Genomic DNA, 27977 nt, shown 5'->3' with positions numbered 1-27977 from the left:
TGTCTTACAAAATTTAATATTAGATGTTGAATCTCTGAACATGTGTGAGGCTGGAGCACCTTTTAAATGAGCATTCATTTAAAATCTGGCTTTACTTGCAACAGCAATGACACAAAGAGCAAATATATTTTAAAATGGATTTATCAAATACACGTTGTTCTACACCAGTTTTATTTAGAAACATAAAATAACACAATTTATTATTGGTACAACATAAAAAAACAACTATACAAACTGCGCCGAATAGAGCAGTTTTAGCTGTATCAGCTGCCCTGTAAAACAATTACCTAAAACGAAGTTATTCTAAAGACATGCTTAAAATACATAATGTTTGTAAAATGTCTGCCCTGAGGCACCTTTTTGCTTTATTTGTGTGTGTATGTGATCTAAAAACTTCCAAAAAGCCAAACGTCAGAACAGTAATCTACACAAAAATATCTACAGTGTTTATTTACAATCAAGTAAGATTTTCTACCGCATAGAGAATCCTGATGGAGCACATCTACACAACAGAACGCCAACTTCGTCCCTGAACATATGTATTAACAACGGACGGAAAAGCTTGAAGAGTGAAAAGCTGTCCTAATAAAAACGATAAGAACGAGGTGATGGGTCACATCCGCTTGGCCACCCGTTTGATCTGTTGGGACGTTTTGTAGAAAAGTGATTTGGGTTTCTGATGTTCAAGCACACTGAGATTTCCCTCAGAAACACTCCTCTCTACTCTGCGGGGCTTGTTCTCTGAACCTGAGGAAATAGAAAAAGGCAGGTAATGATTTAACAGACAAGCTTAAACAAACGCGATAGTGGATCTGAGAAACAGTCTAATACTAGTCAATGAATAAAGAAATATAAACATGATACAAAGAGCAGTTAGGTGACCAGAATATTTTACATCTTCTAGAAGATGCACAAAAGCTATTGTTTACAATTTGTACTGCTAATATATCAATTGCTAAGGCTAAAAACATTTTAAAGTGTGAGCTATAAATCTTATTTCTTTCTTTAAATCAGCACATTTTATAGTAGCTGGCTGGTGTTGAGTGATCATCTGACTACAATTAATTAAAGTCCTTAAAGTAAACTGAAAATAGGCTAATCAGGGCCTGTCAATACTACTTGTGATTAGTGTAATATATAACTATGTCAATCACGAATTGTTATATTAAGTGTGTGTATGGTGCTTTTCTTGGCATTTACCAGTAAATCGTTGCACTCTGAGAGGCCTCTGTGCAATGGAGGATTCTTTCTTTATCCGCTTCGGTGCAGAGAAACCCTGAAACTCTTCTTTGAAGGTGCTATAATTAAGACAAAAAAAAATTGTACTCGGTAAAACTTTAGGATTTACATCCAGGTTACATCAAGAGTTACATCTGAAAACAAAAGAGGAAAATTACCGGTTGAATTTACGCTTTCCTTGTGCAGCTGATGTCATGTCCATGTAGGTCGGGTTGGTTCGTTTCGTCTCTTGCAAAGGACCGATATTTTGTCTACAGAAGAAAAGCTTACATTAATGCTACTGACTGAAAAAACACTGTAGAAACCATCACTTAAAATGTGATCAGCATGCTTTCCCATGAACACAAATCTATATTTTGTACTGCAGCCAGAGATTTCAGTACTAAAAAATTGACTGGTTAGGGCATATTAGGTATATCAACGAATGAAATGTTTTCGATAAGGATGCACCAATATGAAAATCTGGGCCAATATCAGATATTAATATTGCTGTTGTGGTCAATAAACACCACAAAACCAAACTGAATAAATCTGCGTAATAAAATCAGTCTGGAAAAACGGTTTATTCACATTTTAACAGTTCATAATTTGCACCATTTGTTTCCTGTCTGGAAAACAGAATAAACTGCATTGTCAAAATTTTGTTTTTAAGATATCAGTAAGTGAGTTGGCTGCCTATTTAGCAAGCTTAGGAACATTTAGATTTCTACCAGAAAAATAAGATAATTTAAATAATCTTACTATTGTTAGACTGCCTGTCTATAAATCAGTCTACATGCTTGAATTCCAGCTGTATGAGATGATCTATTGTGTTTTTCAGCATAATTGGAAATTGAAAAATTTCCAATTCCGCCTGAAATGTCATGGCAATAAATGTCATTGGCATGACATTTATTCTGAACTGGTGTTATATAAATAAAATTAACTGAGTTGTTTTCACAGAACCAATCATCCAGTTTGAGGTAGTTTTAAAAGTGTTACGTGTGTTTGTGTGGTGCACTTCTCTGTCATCTTTTTGTAATAAAACATTTCTTCTGAGGCAAAACATTTGTTCTGTTTTCGAGTTTGCTGAGGATCAAATTTCTCCACAACAATCCAATAATTCCTGTGTCAGTTTGCCATTTCCAGCTGAAGACTTGAACGAGCCGCCCTTTTCAGTAGATTTAAGCCTCTTCACCCACTCTTCCAGAATGTAAACCCACAGCTGGTGAGAATATCCTGTGTGTGCATTCTAGTTTCAGCCTTGTTTTGAATAAGGTTTGGAGGATTTTCCACTTTTGGATGACTTGGTTGCACTACAGACTGCAGCTTAGAAACATTCAGATGTCTGCCAGAAAGATAATTTAAGCATTGAAACATGGAAAAATACTTGAGACGTCACGGTGAGATTCATCTCAGTCAGTCATTATAATGTTTAAAATATTTATTTGATACATTAAAAGTTTAATTGGGACTCCTTTTTATGCAGCGTGATCTGCTGCTCATTCCTCTGGACGGCTCTGATCGTACCAGACATTAACATGCATAGCTAAATGATCTGGTCATAAGGACAAAGCCCAGTGTCAATTTTGAACTGATATTAACATCTTGAGGGCATAATTACAACCAAACAGGACATTCTTGTAGATCATTTCTAACCCTAAATGCTGCAATGTAGCCTTGTTCTACTTTTGCAAACTTTTATCATTGTGCAAAATAATGCCAAACCAGACCAGATTATCTGTGCTTTATGATCAGTCCTTTAATCTGTCTTTTAATATGTTAATCTTAATCTCAATATTTGCTTATTGGTGTCCAGTCCGACCAGATTCCCAGGCTGTGTAGTTAAAAAGTTCTCACAGTTGTTCATCAACAAAAAGAAGATGTCTTGGAGCAATGGGTGCGTTCAGAAATATGTGGTTTGTGGGTTCACATATTATTCGTAAAAACTGATTAAAAACAAAAGATCTTTAACACGGGCTGCACAGTGGCACAGTTGGTAGCACTGCTGCCTTGCAGCAAGAAGGTCCTGGGTTCAATTCCTGGCCCAGGGCTTTCTGTGTGGAGTTTGCATGTTCTCCCCGTGTACGCGTAGGTTCTCTCCAGTCCAAAAACTGTTAGGTTGATTGGTCTCTAAATTCTCTTTAGACAGCAAGAGTGTGTGTGCAAGGTTGTTTGTCCTGTCTGTCTATGTGTTGCCCTGCGATGGACTGGTGACCTGTACCCCGCATCTCGCTGTCAACCGAGAGTACCTCGGGGTACAGTGGGGTACTCTGTTCCCTGAAGGGATAAAGGTGTAAGAGCTACCAAAAAAAACTCAACTCCAACAAAACCATGAAGGTTTTCCTCATGTAGAAATGACACCAAGTGCAATTTTACAAATAAAACACTAGCACTATGAATTTGTCAGATTTCTCTACAGTGGGCAGGATTTAAATGTGAAAGTAGCAAAACAGAAACTGGAAGGAAGGACAGAAAGGGGAAGACTGAAAGAACAAAGGAACAAAAGAAAGGAGGTAAGGAAGGATGAGGTCACAAGGGAAAAAAAGAACAGGTTGGAATAACAACATGGGGGGAAAGGATGGTCACAAGGACAAAAGTAGGAAAATAAGTCATGGAAGGAGGAAGTGAAGGAAGTGACATGGAAGTATAGAACACAAGGTAGGAAAGAAGGACAGAAAGAATGATAAAAACATAGGGTCAAAACTAATAACACAAGTAGGTCACAATAAAGAAAGGAAATACAGAAAGAAGAAAATAAGGCATAGAAAGTGGGAGGTCAAAGGAGGAAGGTAGGATGTTGGACACAAGAACAGAAGGCAAGTATGAAGAAACAAAAACAAAAGGAGAGCACAAGCAAGAAGGAAGAAGACAAAAGAGGAAGAGAGAAAGTACAGACCAGGAAGTACAGAAACAAGAAAAGAAGGAGAGACGAGGGAAAATAAGTTTAGGGTACAAGGAAGAAAGAAGGGATGGAGGACAGAATGAATATATGAGGAAGAAATAATACAAGAAAGGAAGAACTGAAGAAAGGAGTCTACATTTAGACAACTGGATAGGAAATAAGGTTGGGAAATATAGAACTTCCTTACCTTTCAGAATTATTAAGACTTAGGAAAAACTGAATTCAAATTCTACACCTTTCAATACTACATAGGAACTCTGCTGATTAGTTTCTAACCTTTTGGCAGAAATCTGGGTGCCCTCCGCTGCTCTGTGTGGAAGCATTAGCTGGCTGGAGCCTGAGACGTCCGCTGACGTCGATGCTTGACACGGGCTACCGTAGCTTAGGATGTTGGTTGCATTGCTAGTAGTCTGATCGTCATTTTCAATGATTTCAAATGTCTTGTTTGGATCCATGGAGCTGGAGCAGCCAAGTGGCAGCTGAGAAGGTTCTGGTGTGCATTGGAGTGGGAGCATGCCGTCCTCAAATGCTTGGTACTTGACAATGCTTTGTGGACTTTGTGGTGGGAGAAGTGTGGAGAGATTTCTCCTGATGGACACTTTTGGAGGCCTGTCTCCGGTCTTATCCGGCGGATCTCCTCCGTCTAAAAAAGAACCCAAAATAACATGAATAACAGATTAGTTGAGTAATACTTGCATTCAAAATATGATAAACTGAATATTATTTAGTTGTTCAAGTCTATCCCACCATACTATGCTTCCTGAACATGTAATTAAATCACTTAAGAAAAAAGAAGAATGGGGTGCAAACAAATTTCACTAAAAATGGTAATGGTTCATCACATCCCATCTGTAATCAGTCATAAGTAGTGAAGTGCCAGCAGTGGGCTTAAGAGTTGGATTTCAAATATAACCATGAAGAAATAATGGAGTATTTCCCTTTAATTATGCCACTGTGGGATCACTAAAGTCAGACTGACATAAGGCCATTTCAAATGATGGTGCTCCACCTTTGTCAAAAAAACCCCCCAAAAACTTTAAGATATCAGAACAGGGCTGTGACGTGCATTATTCACCTAACAAGCAGTGCTCTTTAAGAATAGACCAGAAAGCAGGGTGTTTACAAGCAAGCAACTTTTTTTCTTCCAAACTTAAGAAAATAAAGTTTTTAAACTTTTTAAACAATTGATTTTTTGTGAAATAATTATTCAAAACTATTGCAAGAAATTACATTTGGATGAGATGGAGTGATCTGTTTTAAATTTGCATTAAAAAAAACAAATTGTAATTTTTAAAGGTGGACATTATTCCACATTATTTAATCTTATTCTTTCTGTGCAACATCTATCCAGCAACTATAACAGCGACTAAAAGTTGTTAAGGTTACAGAACAAAAATAGGTTAAACACAATGCCTGCATCATTTTGGGGGGAGGGGGCTAAAAAGGGAAAAATGCCAGCACATAAAGGAAGAAGGAAGTGAAAACATAAAATGCAAAAGGTGAACGACTGATTTATACCATTCCCCAAATATCGAAAGCAATTTTTAGCAAACATGAGTCATACTTGAGACAGAGCTCCGTGTGAGGAATCAGTGATAAATACCCCTTTTCCTGTGGCAGAGGAGATGTCCCCAGCAATAAATGGCAGCAGAGTTTCTTCAATCACATATTTTTGGCTAGTAGGGGATTAATACATGCATGAGTTGCTATTTCTGGTGGGAGCTGCACTGAATTAGGGTCGCCTGGTTGCTGCTGCCTGTTTTTTATAGTGCGCCGTTTCTGGTTGGTGGAGCAGGGGAGTTTACGTATGTTGACGTTTTTCCCTGCCCTGCTGTGGATCTGCATTTTCATGAATGAAGCTCAAGAGGGATTGGGAGGGTTAGATGCTAGACAGACAGAGAGGGAAAACATCTGAGGATAGGATGAACGAAACGCAGTGGGTAAGAGAACAGAAAACTAAATGTGTTTGAAGCAAAAGGCATGACTAAAATGGAAGCAGGAAGAGGTAAATGAGACAATTTAAAAAGTAAAAGATTTATTATAATATAAAAATAAACACTTAAAGCAGATGCTGTGGGAGACAGGTGAATGCAAATTCATACAGAATATCAGGTAAGGATTATTTCATTAAAATACAGTGATGCTGTCATCACAGTGACCAGATTTGTGGACTTTGCTTTTGTAATGCACCCCACGAAGAGTTAATGTTCTTTCAAAACCACAACCCTCACTAAAACCACTGAAATATGATTGGCTTTGCAAGCTGCAGGGTGGAGCCATTTCTCATAACATGGTGCAGTGACCATCGGGTGTTGTGGAAGCAGTGAGGCACTGATAAACAGCATCAGGATGAAAATCAGGAGTTTGGATATTAAAACAACCATCACCAGTGAAAATGGTTACACAGGTGATAAATTTGCACATCTTTATATGTAAGTAGATATGTGACATTAGTAGCTCAGTAAAATAATTACTCAATTATAACAAATGAAGAATCCATAAAAGAGTTTATAACTGGGTAGTTTGCAGTTTAATTTTAAGATAATAAACAGTAAAATATTTATGAATAGAGAGAGCTTCTTATTTAATTACATTGAACACATGAAATGACAAAAATAATTTACAAAAGCAGAGCTTGCATGCATGCTATTTATAAACAAAAGGACAACCTCTACATTTGATCATAGCTTCATTTCAAAGCAGGGCGACAGAATATCAACCCAAATGTCTGAAAAAAGTGCAGCACGTAGCAAAAGTAAAAAGGGGGTTTGCAAACCAGTCAGTAAAATAAAATCTGATTCAGTCCAACACAACCAGAATCCTGGTTCCGACAGAGTAGCCATGAGTTCAGGTTCCGCACAAAATCAATATATCATTTCCAGATTTTCCTGACTAGCGCTGTAACAATATTAGGAAATCAAATAATGCTGACTTGGATGTTGATAATTGGAATTAAGATATCGATAGTGATCAACCTATGGGTTTCTCACTCTTCCACTTGTTTTCCAGCATGACAATTTCTCCACCCGTTTAAGCAATTTGTCAAGTGAAATAAACATCAAATTCGCACACTGATGGCAGGGTAAGTTATTTGCATGCAGAAAGTCAATGCATGTCCCAGGCAGGAATCATAATAACCAACCAGGTATTGCATCCGGCAGTCCTAAGCAATTGTGATTATGTACACATTCATACTGCGATGTGTACATAATGTGTCAATGTATAATTCAATACATTGAGCAGCTCTACTCCCGATTGTAACTTTTTATGTGTATAAAGCACAGAATCAATTTCTTCAATTCAAAACTCTCCATCACCATGGATACACCATTGAGCTGTCAACAATAATCAAGGACAGAGTCAATCTACAAAAGACTGGGACAGAGAACATCAGCTAGACGTTTGGTGAGAAAGTGAAAGCTGTTGAAGAGACTATCGGGAATTGGAAGAAATATCACATGACCATCCGCCGGCTCCAGTTTGGAGCGCCATGTAAAGTCTTGGCTCATGGGGTGAGAAAGATCATGAGAAAGTTGACAGTTCAGCTCAGAGCTACATGCTTGTTTATGATCTGAAAGAAGTTGGGACCAAGGCCACCAGGAACTCCATTGGTCACCCATTTTGTCATAACAGTGAAATCTTGCAGTTTCCTCAAAGAAGGTAGTTCCTGTCTTGGGTTTCCCACTCTTGTTTACCAATGTCCTCTAACAAAAACCTCTAAATCTTCAAAGAACAGCTGTATTTATACTGACATTCAGTTACTCAGAGAAGGACCCAATTTATTGTTCAGGTGACTTCTGAGGGCAGTTGGATTTCATTTAGGGGTAGCAGAGGAAAGGTTGCATTATATATTGGCAAATAATTAGAAATTACCCAGCCACTTTTCAATAGAGTGGCTAAATAATCATAAGAAAGAAACTTGGAACTATAAAATATTTTTAAGACAAATTTTAAACTAAAATGGCAAAAATCTAAATTGAGATACGCCACCGCACCAGCAAAAAACAAAACAATCAAACAACAACAAAAAAACCAAAACATAATTACATTGTAACAATGAGTAATTGTCAAATTTTATTAGAGAATGTGGCAAACTCCCAAGAGTGTACATATTTCTCTTCTATGTAACAAACTCTGGTCAACTGGCAGAAATATTTCATGCTCATATTTCATTTCCTGCAAAATATCTCAATAAAACATAGAACATCTGCCATAACTATCATTACCACCATTTGGGATGCGATATTTCACAGCGTTTCTCTATAACAGCTTCTCAAAGGGTCTCTATGTAATACTTCTCATGCGTTTTTACCTCATTTCACTATTCCAGTTTTGGCCTGGAAAGAATGTCTACAGCACCATTATGAATCAAAAAATATTACATGCATGACTTTTATTGTGTGTGTGTGTGTTTTTCAGTACTCTGAACAACTTCTTTACAGCTTTAAAAAGGAATAAGTGACATTTCAGGCTTTCCGATAACCACTACAAGGTTATATTGCATTTTAATAATAATTTATGATTTCAGATCTCTGTTTTAGCAGTCGTTTAATGTGTATTTGCAGAAGTGACTAAAAGGTGACCAGGGGAGTGTATATAAGAGTAATTAGAGGACCAGATGATTAAGATGTGTAAAGAGGTTACTAACCACAGACGTTTTGCAACAGAAGAGAGAAAATCCATTTACCTTTAAAAGTCGGAGCTGCACTGCAGTATAACGCTCTTTTACTGAGTCTCTCGGCACCTGAGAAGAGAATAAAAAACTAATTCAACAAATTATTTCCATTACAATAAAATGATCCAAACACGATCTAGAGTATACTTTTTAAAATGGTTTTATCACTTAATTTTACTTAGACCCTGTGAATGTAAACAGAAACTGGCTCGTGTGTGTTTAAGAAAATTTAATTTGATGATAAAGCCAAAGCATGAGGTGCAGGAGAAATGTCAAGTTGACAACAAAAACTCCCCCTAATAGCTCAGGGTTTTGGTTCATAATAAAACATCTTATCTCTTAAAGTTTAAACTATGACAAACAACAGGCTCAGATTAATATCCCCATTCATATGTCACTGGATCCTTTGTTGTACTGACATTTAATTTAATTAAAAGTCAACAAGAAGGACTTTCAAATAAAACAAGCAAACACAGGAGCAGAGGGACAGGTGCAGCCTTTACTTCTCAACAAACAACAGGCACTATTGCAGCAAGGACTGCTGGCCAGCTTCAGTTCATGCTCCACTGTCTGCCATATCTTGTGTGTCATGAGCTGCTGGTGCTGCTAGGTCATGCAGGGATGACAGTTAAAAATGAAAACTGAAAGATGCAGTCTCATGGCTCCAACAAAACACACCAGACCCTGGACTAAAGCCAAACACACCCGCCACTACTTCACTCTTTAACTGGAAAGCCAACTTTTTATATTTAAAGCTATTGTAAAACATCCAGATGTGACGTGTGCAGGCCGTGCTGAAAACATTATTTACAACAGTACAGCTGGTTTGTTGATCTTAGGAACAGTTTCTTTAAATTACAAAATATAGATCTAGACCAGTGTTTCTCAATTCCAGTATGGAGGGACCAGTGCCCTGCATATTTTAGATGTGTCTCTGTTCCAGTACACCTGATTCAAATAATTGCATGACCTTCTTTGAATGCCATTAAGTGCTGCAGAAGCCTGTTAATCGCCCACTTATTCAAGTCATGTGTGTGGCAGAAGGGAAACACCTAATATAATGCAGGGCAGTGGTCCCAGAAGGACTGGAATGGAGAAACATGGATCTAGGCGTAATGTCTTTATAGTACAATGTTTGTAACAAAAGAAAGAGAAAGTTTAACATCTGTCCCACAGCTGTAGAGTATGAAGGCGAAATGGGTGGAAGGCAAAGTTGTTGCACCTGGCAGAGGTGCAAGTGATAAAGCCAAACTAGCATGTGCACTAAAGAGAGAGCTATTCCTTGGAGAGCACACCACTTAACACTAACTGACTGAAACATTTGTGAGGTTGTTGATAATAGTTGAACAGCAGTAGACATAGGTGGTCTAATGAGTCTTAACTATTTTTTGTTGCATTTCAGCCAGGACTGTGTAAATTGTGTCATAGCCCAGCTATTTCTCATGGGAAACTGGCAAACTACAGCGCACATAACATGCAACTAACATAAGGAAATAATCTGTGGAACATGTGGAGCTCCTCCCAACTTCAGCTTTACAAGTGAACCTATAATGTATAGAAAAGTAGAATGGGTTATCTAACAAAACATTTCAACATCAGTTGCTGTCGTTGAATACCTTTGAAATAATCTGAAGCATGGGGTGTCAAAGTGCTGGAATGATTTTAAATATATATACGATTTTCAAAGAAAGACTGAACCAAATCTTGTTTTCTTTCCATAAGGCACACCTTCAAAACCTCTCTTATATTTTGGATTTATAATGATTACTACTTCATTTGTTTCACAAAAACAGTGGATGTTTAGTTTGTTGTTGAGCAGGTGCAAAAAAAACGAATGAAAATCTGTTTTTTTTAAATAAAAGAACAATTACAAAAACATGTAGGTATCTTTGAGCACTTTTCACTTGACTGATCTGCATACTTCCACGGTACAGTATGCAATTCTTTGATGACTTTCCCCAACCACCATCCATTAACTGCTTGGATTTTGACTCCATTCCTCTACCTGATGATTTTTATATTAATGTTGGTGATGGAAGAGATAACATCCATATTTACTGTTTTTGACTAGCTGAAGAAAAAAAAAAAAAACTCATCAAAACTCTTTTCTGATCTCATGGCTAACAAATCCTGGAAAGATTTCACAAATGTTTTTATTGATACATTTCAGAAGAGAAGACAAACATGGCTTCACCTCTGGAAATGTGCTTATGTTACATTTGCCTTATAAATCACTGGTGCACCTAGACAGTTGTCAACTCTTTGGATTTGCATCTAAGACAGAATCTGTGCTGACATGCTGGACTCAGTTTAAGAAAATGTTTTAGTTGTGCTGAACATGATATATTGATGATGGTAAATGCTTCTTGTAACTCGGGTCATTTCCTCAGTCCTAAAAATCTGCAGTAATCAAAGCTGTTCTTTTGAGGAGAGCTGAGCTTGTTAAATGAACTTTATGAATTACTTGCTAAAGGAACCAGAGAAAAAACATTCTTCTATCTTTCCTAATCATTCAATGGTAGGCATACATATTGTTTTCAGTTAAGTTAAACTGTTAGAGACACAATCTGCCACTGAAGTTTACAATGCAACTGATAGAAAAAGCAGCAGAAAAAAGTGATCAAATGTTTCCATATTCTGCATCAAATAAATACTTTAGTTTTATATTTGTATAAGAATGTAGATATATATGCATATATGAAAATAAGAGACAGAGACAGAAAAAGAAAGAAAAAAAAGGTGACTTACTGCAGGGGCTACTCTGGTGGTATTGCAGATGTGAGAAGGACAGGACAGGAGCCAGCTCACTGTGGAGCCTAACTTTTCTTGCCCCACATGTCTCCAGTGAGTCGCCACCAATGTCTTCAGTTTTCACCTGCTGCCCCGTCCCTTCCTGGTCTGCCCAGACCACACCTCTCTCCCTCAACACAACGTGCTCCAGTTCTTGGTTTTCCATCTCGTCTGCTAGCCTGAGCAAGCCAACACCATGCAATGCAGTGTACTGCCTACTGTAAGCAGGCAGCAGGATGTTTAACATTCTGAAATTTAGAAGAAAAATGATAGACACATTTGAAATAAGTGCACTTTCCTTTTGTACAGTAACAGGTCAGATATGTCAACGGCCAACCTACTTCTGCATGCGCTTATTCTCCTGATCCTGCAGCGAAGTGAGTTCAACCATCTGCTTTATGTGCTGCTTGAGATCATTCACCTGGAGCTCTAGTCTGTGGCAATACAAGTCCTTCTCTAACACCTGAAAAAGAAAGAAAAAGGTGAGTTCAGAGAGCACAAACTTTCAAACAAAAAGAGACTGAACAAACTCTCTAACAGGTAGAAAGAGTCTGAACAGGTTGGATTGAGATAATTATGCTAAGGATAGGACAAAAAGTTCCGTGTTCATCCACGTTTAATCAGAAAAGTAGACAGTTCAGAGCATGGGAGGAAAGGGGAAAAAAAAGGAAAAGAGAGCATCGTGACGTAAAGAAACTACGAAGCAACACCAGAGAGAACATTTGACCGCTGGGTGCGTCATAGTTCTGGGTCAGTTCCTGGAAGAAAGGATAAAGAAGAAAAAAATAACATGGACATGGTTTTAGGTAACCGGCCGCTGTGTGAAGGATGAGCAAAGGGTATTGATTTATTCTCTTCACTGATCCACGAATGAGCTGGAGAAATAAAATAAACATGCTTCTAATTACTGAGAGAACAGATGGGAAGGAAACAAAGACGGTCACGATGCCAGAAGTGAGACAGCCTACCCTCCAAAATAAACAAACAAAAAACAGCAAGCCATGCTTTTTGACAAATATGACCTACATTGTTACGTTTTTCTTGGTATCTAATCATGTCCGTTTGCCTTCCTACATTTCATCCAGTCTACATGTTATGCAATTACGCATTTAATTTGCCTCACCCCTACCTCCAGCGATCTGTTTTTCCTGAATGGCTGAAAATAGCCCGTAAGCATTCTGTCACCAATGTCACTCTTAGCTGTTGTTGGCTTTTATAAAATAGTAGTTTTAAATGGACTTCGACAGGTTTACAGTGTCAAAGTCTAGTTTAGCTTGGTAAACATTTGGTCTGCTGTAAGCAAGCATGTCGTGATGCCGTTCCTACAGTTTAAAGTCATTTTAATAAGATAAAAGTGCCAGACTGAGGAGTTTTGCCCGTCCCTGACCAGTTGCTTCACAATGCCTGTTAGCTGGCTGAAAGGAGGTTCTCATGGTGTGGAAATTAAAGGAGCGCCTTAATCCATGAAACCCAGTTTTAAAACTTGAGTTGGCAAGCTTTGAGCACCATGCCTGTTAAACAACCAACTACTGTAAGCTAGCTACTTCAGCAGGTAACCCAGTTAATTAATCTCTTAATCTGAGCCTCTACTTGTGTCATTATAGAGCAGAAAAGTATAATATTCTGTGCAATAAACACTTGAAAAAAGCTACTAAATTTATTCTATATTTGTCTTCAACTCAGTGTATCCGAATTAAAATAGACTGTACAGATAATACATGTAATGCCAAATTGTAATAACTACAATCATTTAATTGTTGCAGAAGTAGGAATAAAATCTATATTTTTGTTTTATGTTTAATGAAAGTTAGTTGAAAGTCCTACGTTGTCCTTTGTCACAATGAACTTTGTTACTGTTTCCAGTATTGCCAGATGTTAATGGGTTAAAGAGTGTTACTCACCTCTGAGGTCTGATCATTTGACTTCAGCAACTTCATCTCATTTTCAACTCGGTGAAGCAAACCATCATTTTCTAGAAAACGTGTCTCTGTCTCCTTCAGACGTTTTGATATGTGCTGGTGCTGAGTGCGCAAGCTGGCAATCTTGCGCTCATGCTTACAAGTGGCCTGTTGAAAACATAAAAATAATTGTAACATTTTTTTGACATATGTACATATTATGCAATCAGGCCAATACAGAATTAGAGATTAAGGCATTTGTTTGTTCTGAAATTTTTTTTAAAATATTGTAAAAAGCAACACTCAAGAAAATTATTTAAAGTAAATATTGGCATTAAACATTGTAATCCTCTCAAATATGAGAAGAGACCTAAACATTTATGAACAGTGACCTTTTTCCTGAAGTATAGTCAATTAAGAGGCTAACAGAACAGAAAATTGAAATGATGACTTAGCAGCTTGGAATCCAAAAACATCATGCAGTGTGTGCATCAGTTACCTTCTCCATCTTTTCTTTGGCACAGAAAAGTTGGACCTGCAGGTTATCATCCTCACTGTAGCGCTGCCGCAGCTCATTCGCCTTCAGTTGCCGCTCTAGATCCAGCTGCTCTCGCCTGATTTGAGCACGGCTGGAGAAGATGCTCTGCAGAGCTTCTGACACTCTGGAGGAATGAGAGTTTATTTTTACTTACTATACAAAGTTTTGCTTCTTATCAAACTTTTTAAAAAATGGTTCACCACCAACAGTTTCTATCATGCTTTAGATTTAGAGCAGAGATTTTAACAAATGTAAGATATAAATGTGAGCAAACGGCCTGGTACATGCATCAGCAAAGGCTCAAAACTAAAAGTTATTATATTGTATTTGGCTTGTGATCAACATCCCCACAAATCTACTTTTGAAGCTGTAGTACTTAATTTTTACTGATGGAGCAACAAAATCAATCATTTAACTCTACTTTTGAGAGACTGGCAGTAATTACATAATATCTAAAAGCCTTGTGACACATTACCATTATTAATATACCTAAAAGAATAGAAAACATTGGAAAAACTTCTTAAGCAGCGTTCAGATCATGCGATAATATCTGTGCAATCTGATTAAGTCTGTAGGGTTTTAAATACATATGTGAACACACAAAACGGACTGAAACGGCATCCCTCAGGGTGCTTTTGGAGAGAGACTGGAATACTTTTATCTGCATTAGCTTCATAATATGAATGCAAATCACCTGAAGCCTCAACATTTTAGGTTATGCATGTAGTAAAAGTGTTTAGTAGCAGAGCTGATGGCTTTTGATAAAGCTGCAGCAGCATAGCAAATTATCTCAATAATGCATAAAATATCAGTATCACAAAGAACTGCTTGGATTGCAATAAACATTAGCTAATTACGCAAATGCCATCCACTTAGGTTCTTTATTCCTGTAATATAATTTTGGTGATGCTTGTTATTAAATGCTGCAGGAAATGTTTTAGGAACGGGTTAAGGCATAGGTGTCAAACACCAGTCCTGGAGGGCCACTGCCCTGCAACTTTTAGATGTGACTCTGCTGCACCACACGTAAATAGAATAATTAGGTCATTAGCAAGACTCTGGAGAACTGATCTACACAAGGAGGAGGTAATTAAGCCATTTCATTCCAGTGTTTTGTACCTGTGGCACATCTAAAAACTGCAGGACAGTGGCCCTCGAGGACTGGAGTTTGACAACCCTGGGTTAAGGTGTTCTGCAAGTCTGGCCTATGCAATTCTGTTCGATTCTCATTTCCCTTCAGTGCTCCATTTGGGATTTCTCTCATTGAGCTTGATTGATGCAGTTGAATTTTGCAGCCTAACTAAACCATATTCATTTGTAAATGACGTAGCACAAGAGACTGAATTCACTAAGGGTTGTACAGAAAAGTCTGAAAACTAATTTGGATGTAGAGTGGATCATTTAGCTCAGATCTTAATGCCAGCTGTGAATAGCCATGTTTAATATTGGGTGGTATCTGTTTAAGTCAGTATGAATGTTCTTACTGGCTCGGGACAATTATTGTTAGCATGACTGAGTCCTTTAAAGGTAAAGGACAATGGGGTGTGAGACTGTGGAGCAGCATAGCTAATGCAGATTCCATCCTACTGTGTAGCAAGCTCTACTGCATAAATTAATTGTCAACTCCCTGCCAAAAATAAACCCAATGTTGTTATTTAAGCATATCTAAATTGGTTAAGTGAAAACTTAGCAGTGCTGCACAAATATGACATCGCTGGATGACTAACATTTTTAGTACACCTGAAGGCAAACTAAGAAACTCCGTGTCTGCAGCCTCTTGGACATGCCACTTGTATTCAAACTGAGCAAGTTGGATATTCTTAGCTATATGATGCACATATGTATTCCTGAAATAGAGGTGAGCTGATGCTCTGATTGGATGCTGTCTAGTTGAGTAAAGACGGCATAAAAGGCAGGAGAGGCATGCAGGTAAATAAGGCTGGAGAGCTGTCGCTGAAATGTGACTGCACTCTTCAATGCAACTCTAGTGACGTAGGAGACGCCGTGGCCTTGCTAGACTGTTGAATTTTTAATAGCCTGAGAAGCGTGCAGCCTCTATTCAGAGCCTCTTTCTGTGCGAGTTGTGAATTCTGATGCCAGTGAATGAAGTGTGTGGGAGAGAGACTCATTCAGCTTTTCCCTCATACCCCCGCCTCCAACCCAAATACCCCGACAGATGCCACTTTATGCCTTACAGACAGTCAGATAAGATGATAAGATCTGGCTGGTGTGATTTAAGGAAAATAAATGTGTATCATTTGTACTGAAAAAAAGGACACAACTGTTCAAGATTAAAACTCTACATTCGTTCATTCCCCGCTGCATAATCGTGGCAGACAGGAAATGAAAAAAGGAAGATCCGAATTAAACAGCATTTTCTTTCTAAACGGTTCATTGCAATAGTTTTCAATCCTGATCCTCTGGCCTCTAAGCACAGCTGCCATTAATCCAAGATATAAGACATGCTTGTCTAAAAAAAGTACACCGGAACCAATAGAAGCAATCAAACACTGAAAATGTGTCCTTTTCTATTAATTAATAAATAATTAATAAATATAAATTTTGTAGCAAACATAAATCTTTATTTACCTTAAAGCCTCATTTTACAACCAAAGTTTAATGTATTTTATTGAGCAGATCAAAAGAAAGAAATGCATAACTGCAAAGTCTAAAGAAAGAGTTACATGGCTTTCACATGTTTCTGTTAAAAGTAAAAAAAATAAAAAGTGGAATGCACATGTTATGTTCCAGTTACAGCAATTCTTCAAAATAAAATCCATTGTATTGACTCAAAAAATTAAAACCTTATTGGTAAACAGCAATTTCACAACATAAAAATAGCTGGTTTTTGAAGGCCTCAAAGGATTGTTAAAGAACATCAGTAAAGACCAGCTTAACATAAACCAAGAAAGTCACCAGACCAGTCAGCGATAAAGTTGTGCAAAAAGTTTAAAGCAAATTTAGGTAAAAATATGTACAGCTCTCAACATCTAATGGAAGATACTTTAATCTATCAGCTGAAAGTAGAATATCACAAATGCATACCACACTTTTTTCTTAACTGTGCATCGTTTACCTCCCACTTCACAATTCTTTGTGTTGGCCTCCCAAATAAATACACTGCAGTATTTGATTCAGATTTCCTACATAGTTTCCATTTCAACATTAAATGTGTTGCAAAGCAGAAATTTCAAAATTTTTAATTTTGTCAGTTCTTAACATATTTTAGGTATCCATTAACAAAAAAATAAATAAATAAAGAGAGAGGAAACAGTGCTGAGGTTGACTTCTGATCCAGAACACGCTGATCTAAAAATGTCTGAGGACAAAAGAATAGTGAAATGGGCCTTTTAACATTTCTAAATGAATGTGTATTTATCTTTGGAAACATTGGGCAGATTGAAGAGCTTATCATATCTTATCTTAATGACACAAAGTTAAAAAATAAACAGCACTATTAAGTATAAATAAATATAAGAATCCCTTCACTTTTTATAAATTCAAATTGTAACTTTTAGGAAAGAAAATAAGGACAGAGAGGTGTAGAAACTCAAGCCTTTTTTCCACACCATTTTCTTTTTCCATACTTATACAGACGTAGAAAATGATAGAAGGAAAATTAGTACTTCTCCAGAACTTTTAAAATTGAACAGCAGCCCTGGGGGCTTTGAAGGGACAATATGTAAAAACTTCTGTAAACCACTATATGACTAAGATTTACAATATTACAATTATGCATTACAGATCTCAACTTCTCATTCGTGTCCTGGTTAATATTCCAGTTTTAACTTATAATTGTGTTTATAATAAAACACAATTATAAAGACATTTTTTCTAAATTGTGTTAAAGAGAAGTACACTTAAAAAAGGACATGTACCCTGTATTTATAAATCTGAGGTGTAAAGAAACAGTTCACCGGTTTGTGGGCAGAAAGGTTTCGACTGAAAGCTTTTGTGTGTGTTTTGTCTTAAATCAATGTGACTTGTTATACCCACTAGGGCAGCATGAGGTCATCAGCAGAGGTGGACCATTTTCCAGGAAGAAACAATTTTCCAAGAGGTCTAACCATCAGGTTCATGTGGGAGTATTTCATAACAGTAACACAAACAAGCTGCTTAAAAATTATAAATCATATTTAACAAGGAGGCTATGTAGTATATGCAGTTCTCATAAATGTTATGTGAATTTATCAAGGTTATAACAACAGCTGAGGAGCCTTTAGGGGGGACTATCAGTTCTGACACTTGCTTCAGTAAGTCCTGGGCCTGCCAGCAGATGAAAACTCCTTTAACGGGCTTAGATGCAATTATATAGCGCAACATAAATTACATAAATAAATATATTAACATGTTTATATATACACACACACACAGTGGTTTGCTTCAGGAAATCATATATATTCATCTTTCAGTGATAACTGAGGGAAAAACGGGATAGACAGGGCACTTAACTCTGCTGAGAGTACTGACTTCATACATGACTACATAAATAAACAATTTTATAGACACATTTTTAAAAATATAAATAAGTAGAGTTGTTCATTGAATATCACACCATCTGTAACTTGTTATTAATGCTTCGCTCTGCAATAGAGCCAGGGTGAGAACCTCAGTCTGCAGAAGTTAAGTTCAGAACTGCAAGCACAATTTATACATAGTGAACTAGTTGTGTTGTCAGACTATTTTTTCCTCTCCTTTTTTTCCAAGCTCAGGGAACCCAGGGGCAGAATCACAGCATGATGTAAGGATTGTATATCCTGTTGAGACTTGGAAAAGCTTGGGAAAGAGCTAGAATAAAACGCAGAGAAGGAAAACCTCTACTTCACCCGCCTCATGGGTAGTTTTCTTTAACTGCTTCAATGATTCAAATGCAATCTTCCAAAATTGACCCTGCTATTTGCAAGTGATTAAATAAGATTTTCATTCTCAAGGCATAAGCATTTGTGTATCAATTGTTGTAGTAACACCTTAGTTACCCTAGTGGCAAAACGCCTAACAAGCTCCTTTTACTTGAATTGGTGTCTACATTCCAATAACGGGATTTCACATGAAGGATTTATGACAAGCCAAAAAGAGTGACGTCTTGCAGGTTTCACTGGGAATCAGACCACATACTTACCTTTTGAACTCTGCTTGTTTCTGCGAAGAGATCATGTTGGAAGCCCCAGGCACTGCGTTTTTATCCTCATATTCTTTTAGTTTCTGCTTCAACTGGAGAATCTTCAGAGATGCAAGACATTGAAAACAGTCAGAAACAAAGGACAAATCACTGTAAATATCCTAATTCAAAACAAATGAGGGAGATTTGACTGATTAAATGTCAAATCATGATGGTGGATTCTCCTTACCTCTTGCCGCTGCTTCTCACAGATCACAGCATATTGACCGATGTGACTGTCGAGACTCACAACATTACTCTTGAGCTGAAAGGCAAGCATTGGAAAAGAAAAATGTAATGTTTTCAAAGGATTTCATGGATTTACTTACAAGATTCATTGCCATTATATCACAGTTAACTATGTGAAAGCTTTAGCACTGACCGAGGACTTTATCTCCTTGGCCCTGTTGGCATATTTAAGTGTGTTCTGGGTGTCATCGTAGGACTTGGATGATGGGCTAACATTGGCAATCATAACAGTTCTGCAGTTGCCCCCCAAGGAGTCTTTAAGTAGCCTCGTCAGCTTGCTGTCTCGATATGGTATATGAGCCTTCTTACTCTGAAACAAATGGGAAAAAAAATAAGGATTAGCCCCACAATGTATGCTTGAGTTCCCTTACAGACTGCACTGAAGAAACTAAAAAAAAAAACCCTGAGAAACCACTGAAATTTCACTGTGTCCACTTAGAAAATATATCAAATAAATGTTTGACAAGAACAAATACAGAACCCAGGATTCCACTACTCTTGTCAAACAAGACATAAATCAAAAAAGAAAAAAAAGAGAAAGATGTAAACTCATACATATGAAGTGTGCCTTCATGTTGTTTCTCCACTTTAACCGGAAGAAAGGCATTGTTACATTGGACTGTATGGTGGGAACCAATAAACCTAACTGGAAACACAATTTAGTGCAGATTGTACAATTTCAAGATTAAGTCTCTCTGCAGCAGTCTGTGAAGACAGCTCAGCCAATAATAATGGCATTAGATAAACTACAGCTGCTTAGGTGAGTCACACTGTCAGTGACACTAGGACTGTAAAGATTCACAATTTCGAATATAATAGAAAATGAGCGTAAAATGGTTTTATCTGGGGGCCAAACTGTGTTGGAACAGAGTTGGAACTTTTGTTAGGTCTGCAGAGCTTCAGGATAAATGTGGGAAAATATCCACTTTAAACAAAAGCAGGCTGTCACTGTCATTCTATATAAAGTGTCAAAAAGTAAATAGCATTGTTTCTGAGAGCAGTGCAGCATATTTAAGACATTCCATAGATGACTAAGCCCTTGTTGTGACTTCATAACGCAGTACGGCTTTTATTAGCCCACCAGTACTGAATTTTATTGTAACATCTAGAATGTTAATAATCTTAAACAGAAACATGCCTGCCACCACCAAGCGTGGCTTTAGTGACAAAAAGTTTTAACAAATCCCAAAAGACGCATCCTTTGTTTTCGCTGTCAAAACACTACATGATTTTAACAAATGTCATCTGTTCCAGCTCTAAACCACAATTATTGCACAGCTGGAGCATGGAAAATGTTTTCTTCCCATATCAAAGACCAGAACAATTAGAGGAGTGATTTAGCATTATTGAAAACAACAACATGTAATTTTAAAAAGGAATCACTTTTACTAAACAGGAAGCATTTTCGGTAGATGTAAAACTCTGGGCTTGACTGAAGGACAAGCTGGAGAAATGGAGTGCTTCTTCAGATGGCTCGACAAAAGTATGGCCACCGCCTTAGGCAAACAACTTACAACAGACTCTCTGTACATGCAGCATAATATGAAGATGACAAGAGCCCAAACAGAATCGAGCAGACATTCTTCAGCTCTCTCAAATGAATGGTATGTCAGTCAAGAAACGAGTAAGGAAATTCTTTCCTCTAAACATTGACCGCAACGTGAATTTCTTTGGGCCAATAACCATGAGGGACAGGGTGGCAAAGCTGTGGTGAGTTAAGAATGAATCCATGACTGCAACTCTTAAAAAAAATATGAGTGAAGTACAGCAGAAACTTAACAATGCTGGTGAAAGAAGACAGGCTCAACCCAAAGAATGAAGGAGAAGCCTGTTGAAGATGGATTGCATTTCAACATGGCTGTGGTAGGTTTGCACAGCATTTCCTAAATGCATGCCGCCTGCTTGTGTCTTGTCTCTTGAGACTGGTGTGTAAAATGAGAAGACTGCTTGACAGGTTAATGTATGCAACTGGAATGAAATAATACCCAAATACTCAGTTGACTCTGCCCTTCCCAGGTTCCATGTTTACTACCATAGAGAGAAGATAACTTCATACAACAATAAACTTAACTAGTTTAAGTTATAATACAAACCAGTCAATAAAATTCAGAACAAATAGAAAATTAATAATAATAATAATAAAGCAGTGGTTTGTGATGTCTCTAAAACAAACAAACAAACTCTTAAATTGCTTTGTCTATAGAATTAATAAGCCTGCTTAAAAGTTTGACATTTTCTTTGTAATCCACTGTCCATAAAACATTGCATGAGGTGGGTAAAAATATGCAGTTGACATATTGTTGAACAACCGCAAAATAAAAATGCGTTTCAAAATATTTTAATTGTAATAGTTTCTTGTACATAGATTCCTAATCAGGTTTTAATGTCTCAACTGAATTAGTCAAAGCACACATATAATCCCTCCAAGGTTTTACCATTTCCCGATGATTACTTTATTTAAAAACAAAAAATGGCTTTCTAAGACTTAGTGATAATATACGATTAACATTTCATGAACACAATTATTTATATTAAAATGAAATTCATTGCTGTGTTGTAATCTTGATTGCTAATTCTCTTATTCTGCATGATGGATACAGGTCTAAGAAACAACATTGTATCTTGTGTAAGCAATGTGCTCACCATCTTTTATTGAGAGTTTCACAAGTGTTAGAGTGATCAGCTAGACAAAATTTTTAACTGTTTTTCATGTGGTCATTATGTTGTTTTTTGTCGTTTGGTAATTAATAAAAATATGAAGAAACAAAATCTCACCTTTGGGTCTGCAAGAGCGTTGATAACATTTCCTAAGGCCAGAAGGGAGCGGTTAATATTAGCACCTTCTCGTAGGCGTGCTCCCTTGGCATTGGTGGCGCTGGCCCTCTCTGAGCCAGCCAGGTCAATCAGGCTCATTTTGGCTATGCAGACATTAGGGTTTAGACTGGCTGTTTTGTCCTGCTGCCTCAAATATATCTGAGAAATTATAAACAAAAGTGTTAGCTTAAAAAGAACGTATGTTTAAAGTTTCTACCAGTAAAAGACTCTTTAAGTACATATTTTGTATATACTCAGAGGTGGGTACAGTTAGCTCCATTATATTTGGATACTTTGTAGGTAATTGGGATGTTTACTTTATTTATTTCTCTTAAAAGTAACACACAAAAAAAAAACCATACAAAATCTTTTCATGTTTTTTACAAGATTAAAATACCGGTACCTGAAATACAGCATGAGAGCGAGAAGAAGTGGCATTCATATCAGTTGGGTGTTGAGTCCTGTTTCGATTGCCAGAATCCAAAGCCTCAAGAATATGCTCTGCAGACTTGGGCTGTAAAACATCAACAGAAAGTTTTTTCAGCATGAGGGTAATGGATCAGGTGAAAATAGTGAAACATCTAATAAGTGCTGCAAATGAGTAACGAAGAAAGTCTTTAAATAGCATTTTATTCATTTATTGTTAAATGTAGATACATTACGTTGTTTAGTAGAACCACAGGAGCAGAATTGTACCACCTGAAGAAAATGGAATACAATAACAAGAAGGCTCAATGTTGTATCTTTAGCTGACAAACCTTATGAAGTGTGAGGCCCTGAACAACTACTCCTTTGGAGCTGTCCTCTCTGACAGCAAGAGGCCCGACATTAGCCAACAAGTCTCTGATCTGTTCATTGTAAACCTGTGAACCAACAAAAACATAGTTAGGCGTCAAGGGCAAGCTTCAACAACCTAAAGTCACCTCAAGACAAAAAAAAAAGGAAATGCAGGATTGAACAGAATAGTTTTGAATTAAAAATGAAAGTAGACAAATATGGAGGAGTAATGTAAGAAATGCTGTTAGGCACAAAATAACCAGCTCAGGTTAAAAATAAATGATCCATTCTACACAAAATACATACTTAGAAAATACCTCAAGATATGAAAATGCAACAGTAAACTCTTTCTCCTCCTTAGCATCATCCATCCGTTTGAACAGCTCTTTCATTGTGCGGTACATGACTCCAGGGTCATTTTGTGAACCCAGCATGGTATGGGTCTTTCCAGCTCCAGTAGCACCATAAGCAAATACTGTGACCAAAATAAGGAAACTTATTACAAAGGAAAAGGGTGCACAAACACTAACAGATTAATTTTAAAAGAACATAGAAAAAGTGCACAAAAAACTGCATAGAAGTGCACAAAATGCAGATTACAAACTTCAATCAATCAAGTGACAGGAATTTGAGTGTTTATTTTAGCTAAAATCATACAAAATATTTAGACAAAAGATATATGTCTAAATATTAAATGAATACATTGTGAAACAGCATTTATTTTAATACAGTATGTCGTTAGTTGTTCTTCTTTGACATGATACAATAATACAGACAAAGCACAAGAATGCTAGATTGTGATAAATAAATCTCAACCTGTCAAAAATGTATGGTTTACTGTTTCTTTCCTGTTTACAACAACCTTTGCTTTCTATAACATGTTTCACGAAACAGATGGCAACAGCCTAGATTTGTAAACAATGGCTTCAGAACTGCAAACCAGGCCTTAAAATGCTGCCTGAACACATTTTTTTTCATGTAGAACTTTGCTACTTTTCCAAATTCAAGTTTTCAGATATCTAACTTGTTTTCAGCTAATTTCATAATTTTTTGGCAGATATTTTTACTGAAGTCTGGGTACAAAAATAAAACCCTAAAACAAAACCTGGTGATGAAGAAGATGGATGAATGGAAAGATAAGTAAATAAAAAGATGAATGGATGGAAAATAGGGGTGAATCTGTGGTATTCACATAAATGGAAAGATGGATGGATGCACATTTATGGATGAATGAACAGATTGATGGATTATGGATAGATAGATGGATGAAAGGAGAAAGGGATTTATGGACTAATAGCTAGATGGATGGTTGACAGAATGCATGGATGAAAAATACATGGAATAAAGGATGAGTTATGAACAAATGAATGTATGAATTGTTCATAGATGGATGTTTGAACAAGTGGATCCAACTTTAGGAAAACGGATTTTGAAAAAAATATATCCGGAAATACAACTATTTTCTTATTTTTTTAAAAAACATTTTCAAACTACGCAAGAACCTTGCTTGCAACACCCTGAGATCTACATTCAAAAGCTGCTCAGAAAAGTAACCTTAAATGACACATTGTACTGAGAAGAAAAGAGAGTTCAGTCAAGGTAGTGAACATTAAATTTAATCCTCCAATGGACCCATATTTACCACAGATTCATAAAAATTACAGTTAGCAACACAACTACAGACAAATCTAACAAGATATTTGTTGTTCCTAAAGATAATTTCAAGTAATATAATTTGCTCAGTTTTTTTTTTTTTTTAATGTCACTGATTCTGACTTTAAAAACAGTTTTGTCTTGAATTTTGCAGTAACACTTTTTTCAGAGGGGTGGAAAAATTGAACCAATTCTCTGTAGGGAGCAAACTGAGAATGGTGACTGGATGCTGTAATGAAGTAACTCCCCTCTCACTTTGCTCCCTGCAGTGTACTTTTTCCCTGAACCGCAGGCTTACGTGGAATGGACGTGCAAACTAACAATTCCAATTAATCATAAAGAATGCAAACCTTTTCGCCAGGGATTGAGAAGGTAGTTCAGGGACAATCTGTTCATGACTTTCTAGTGACCCTGAACCTTATAAAATATTAAGGAAATTCAGGAAAGGTGAGGTCTGATTCATGCTTCCTCTTAAGGCAAACCAATTTTACCGTTACTTTATTAGAACCAATTTAGTCTTTTTGTTGCTGAACTATTTTGCACGAATGCGGTTTTTGCTGAGCCTGAATCAAACAAGAAGCCTAACACATTCAATAATTTTGCATCCACGTTAGTTACCTGTGCAGTTGAATCCATTCATTACACCATCTAATACTCCTTTAGTGGTGTTCTCAAAAATGTCCAGTTGAGTAGAGTTCTCATCAAAGATGTGGTCAAAAACAAATTTCAGGTCCTTGTTCGCCCTCTTGTTGATTGTTCGGTTCCTCACTCTTTGTGACCCAAAACATGACATGTCCTCCTCCTTGGGGTCAAAAATAAGCATGTGGTTGTCGACAACTTGGACAACATTGCGACAGTTTTCACGCTTCTCGCTGTCGTTGGTTGGCCGAACGCGAACTACGACTTTTACATGACTACACACATCATTTGCCATTTTGGTCCTTCTGTTGTGAATGGAAAGTTGCTGCAACACAAAAAGGAAAAAAGTTCTTCAGTGGACTTTTTCTACTAAAAACAAAACAAGGCAATAGGAATAACATCTATATATCCAAATGTGGAATATGCACAACAGAAGCAGAAATCCATCTTTGTTTACAAACAACTGCTAACTATTTTTTAAATCTTTTGTCACCGATTTACAGAATAAATTTATTTTCAAGGACGTTTAATTTCTCATCACTGAACTGTTTCCTTGAGTTGGCAACATTAGCAACAAAATAAAGGAATTAACTGCTAAGCTGCTTAAGAAACATAAGTCTCTAACTTGTAACAAAGACACAAGCAGAGACAATGAAAATGTTCCAATAAAAAAATTTATGGTTGTGTCAGCTGTAGTATCAACCTGTATTTCAGTCTTAAATCAGAGTAATAAATGCAGCAGCACTGCTTTATTAGTCTATGATGGAAAGAGTTTGATTTATTATGATTTGAAGATAATCTACCATGGCTAACAATTATTTTTAGAAAATTGTTAACAAAACTTCATAAAACCCTTATAGTAGCTTAGTGGACGCAACACGTAGACACATATCAAGCTTGAAATTTTACTAAACTTAAATGCACCATTCATCTAAAACACATCATCACCTCTTTCTTTTTGCCAAAAGTGATTTTGTCAAAAAAGAGGCAGCATGTTATTTTACTCAGGCGTCTTTATTTGATCTCCTTACATCATATAATGTAAAGCATAATAGGATAAAAATGTTGCATTAAAGTCAGATATATTTCACAGCTCAGGATAAATACATTGATTTGAATTACGTAATGTAAACTGAACCTTCCAGGTACAGGCTAAACCTATTCTACAATGGTATGTTTAGATGAGGTCATACCAAGATAATAAAAATAAGCCTTTGAATAAATAACATAGCATAAGTCTGATTTATAGGATTGTGATGAACTGATTTTGAAATAATCGTCAACTAATCTAATAATAGATTAATCATTAACTGGAGTACACAGAGTAATGACTTGCCATTTGCTGAAAGAACAACATATCCAAAGCAGTAATTAAGACAAAACAACACACACACATGTACATATATAATCACTTAAGATAAAATAATAAATAAATATCTCTGCAGTGAGAACTGACTAAACTGTTATCAATATGAATTTTTTGCCTTCATGGAACAGCATTTGTAGTAAAATTAATCAGCCATTGATTGGTGCTCTTACTGTTCATGTTGACTCATTTGAAAATATACTGACCATCTTTTCAGATTGCAGTACTTGTGGCCATTTTTGTCATCATTGGTTTATTTAAGTTGTAAGTGTTTTGAGTATGGCCATTTTTGATAATCTATTTTCACAATTTTCCTATAAAAGAGTTTCTCTCTGTAGAATTTAACTTCCTGATTAAATAATAGTCTAAGTTAGAGATCCACAAATCACTGGCCAGAGATTTAAATCAGCATTGATCTGTGACCTGCAAGTCAAATGCTGAAAATGTTTTATGCTCAGCCTCCATTCATTAAATACTTAAAAATCAAGAACTGCCAGCAATTTCAGTAGATAAAAGCCTCAACTGAAAGTATTGTTGTTCATTAAAAATCAGGGAAAGATTAGCATAATATGTGTGAAGTTCATGCGCATCTGATACAAACTCACTACTTTAAAAGAACCCCCAACCTATCTTTTCCCTTTTATACTGTATGTTCAAGTATTTGGGTTGAGGGGAATCAAACAAAAACAAATCTGAATATAAAAAATTGTGAAAATTATAGCCTACTTACAAATATCTTCATTAATTTAGTATTAACAAGTCTTTATGACTTTCTGCTCTTGTTCACTTCATTAAAAAAATTAAATCTACCACTAAAAAAAAACAAACTAGGGAATGTTGTGTCAAAAGCTTGGTAAACGTGCTGCGGTTACTTCAGAAATACATTAATATATCGAGATCATAACAACTCCCTAACGGTAAAATATATTCATGTGTTGCTTTACAGATATTAAAAGACAAGAAAGTTATGTTTTTTCATTATCAGTACTATATCAATGCATTCATTAAATATTTACCTATTTAAATACAGAAGCACAAACGCCACTTAGCACAGTTGAAACAAACCTGCTAACTAGCCAGCTAACGTCGTGTATTTTCTAACAATACGTTAGCTTTGTTGTAGCCATCAAACAGAAAACTCTCCGTGGGAGTTTTTTTCTTACCTGTTATAAAACAGCAGCTATCTGTCATGCCACAGCAGTTTTTTTCATTAAAGTAAGTCGCTGTCACATGAAAATATAAGTCGTTAGCAACGCGTTGCTGGAGACAGCTAGCACAACAAGCGCCAATATTTTCA

General features: G+C 36.6%; 1 protein-coding gene across 1 annotated transcript; it reads right to left on the bottom strand.

Moving 5' to 3' along the window:
- Window positions 1-27977, bottom strand: kif18a (kinesin family member 18A). Its single transcript, XM_032559664.1, has 18 exons — window positions 27844-27977; window positions 25294-25639; window positions 23340-23497; window positions 23004-23108; window positions 22649-22759; window positions 22207-22404; window positions 19565-19741; window positions 19373-19447; window positions 19144-19244; window positions 13986-14148; window positions 13490-13654; window positions 11930-12051; window positions 11547-11836; window positions 8811-8867; window positions 4400-4766; window positions 1398-1490; window positions 1201-1298; window positions 1-747 (listed from the first exon to the last, which is right to left on the bottom strand). Exons 2-18 carry the CDS (start codon window positions 25607-25609, stop codon window positions 614-616), a joined length of 2730 nt encoding a protein of 909 aa, XP_032415555.1. The 5' UTR covers window positions 25610-25639; window positions 27844-27977; the 3' UTR covers window positions 1-613.

The sequence above is a fragment of the Xiphophorus hellerii genome, chromosome 4 (genome assembly GCF_003331165.1).
Source record: "Xiphophorus hellerii strain 12219 chromosome 4, Xiphophorus_hellerii-4.1, whole genome shotgun sequence".
NCBI lineage: Eukaryota > Metazoa > Chordata > Actinopteri > Cyprinodontiformes > Poeciliidae > Xiphophorus > Xiphophorus hellerii.
Note: the sequence above shows the minus strand (reverse complement) of the source record. Positions and strands in the feature narration are given on the sequence as shown.

Bases quoted from the DNA above. Each gene is read 5' to 3' on its own strand.
- kif18a (XM_032559664.1), bottom strand. From the start codon at position 25,609: ATGGCAAATGATGTGTGTAGTCATGTAAAAGTCGTAGTTCGCGTTCGG. The intron at 23,498-25,293 runs GTAACTAACGTG...TTTTGGTCACAG, and splicing joins GAATGGATTCAACTGCACAG to TATTTGCTTATGGTGCTACT. The intron at 19,448-19,564 runs GTCAGTGCTAAA...CTTGCCTTTCAG, and splicing joins CCAAGGAGATAAAGTCCTCG to CTCAAGAGTAATGTTGTGAG.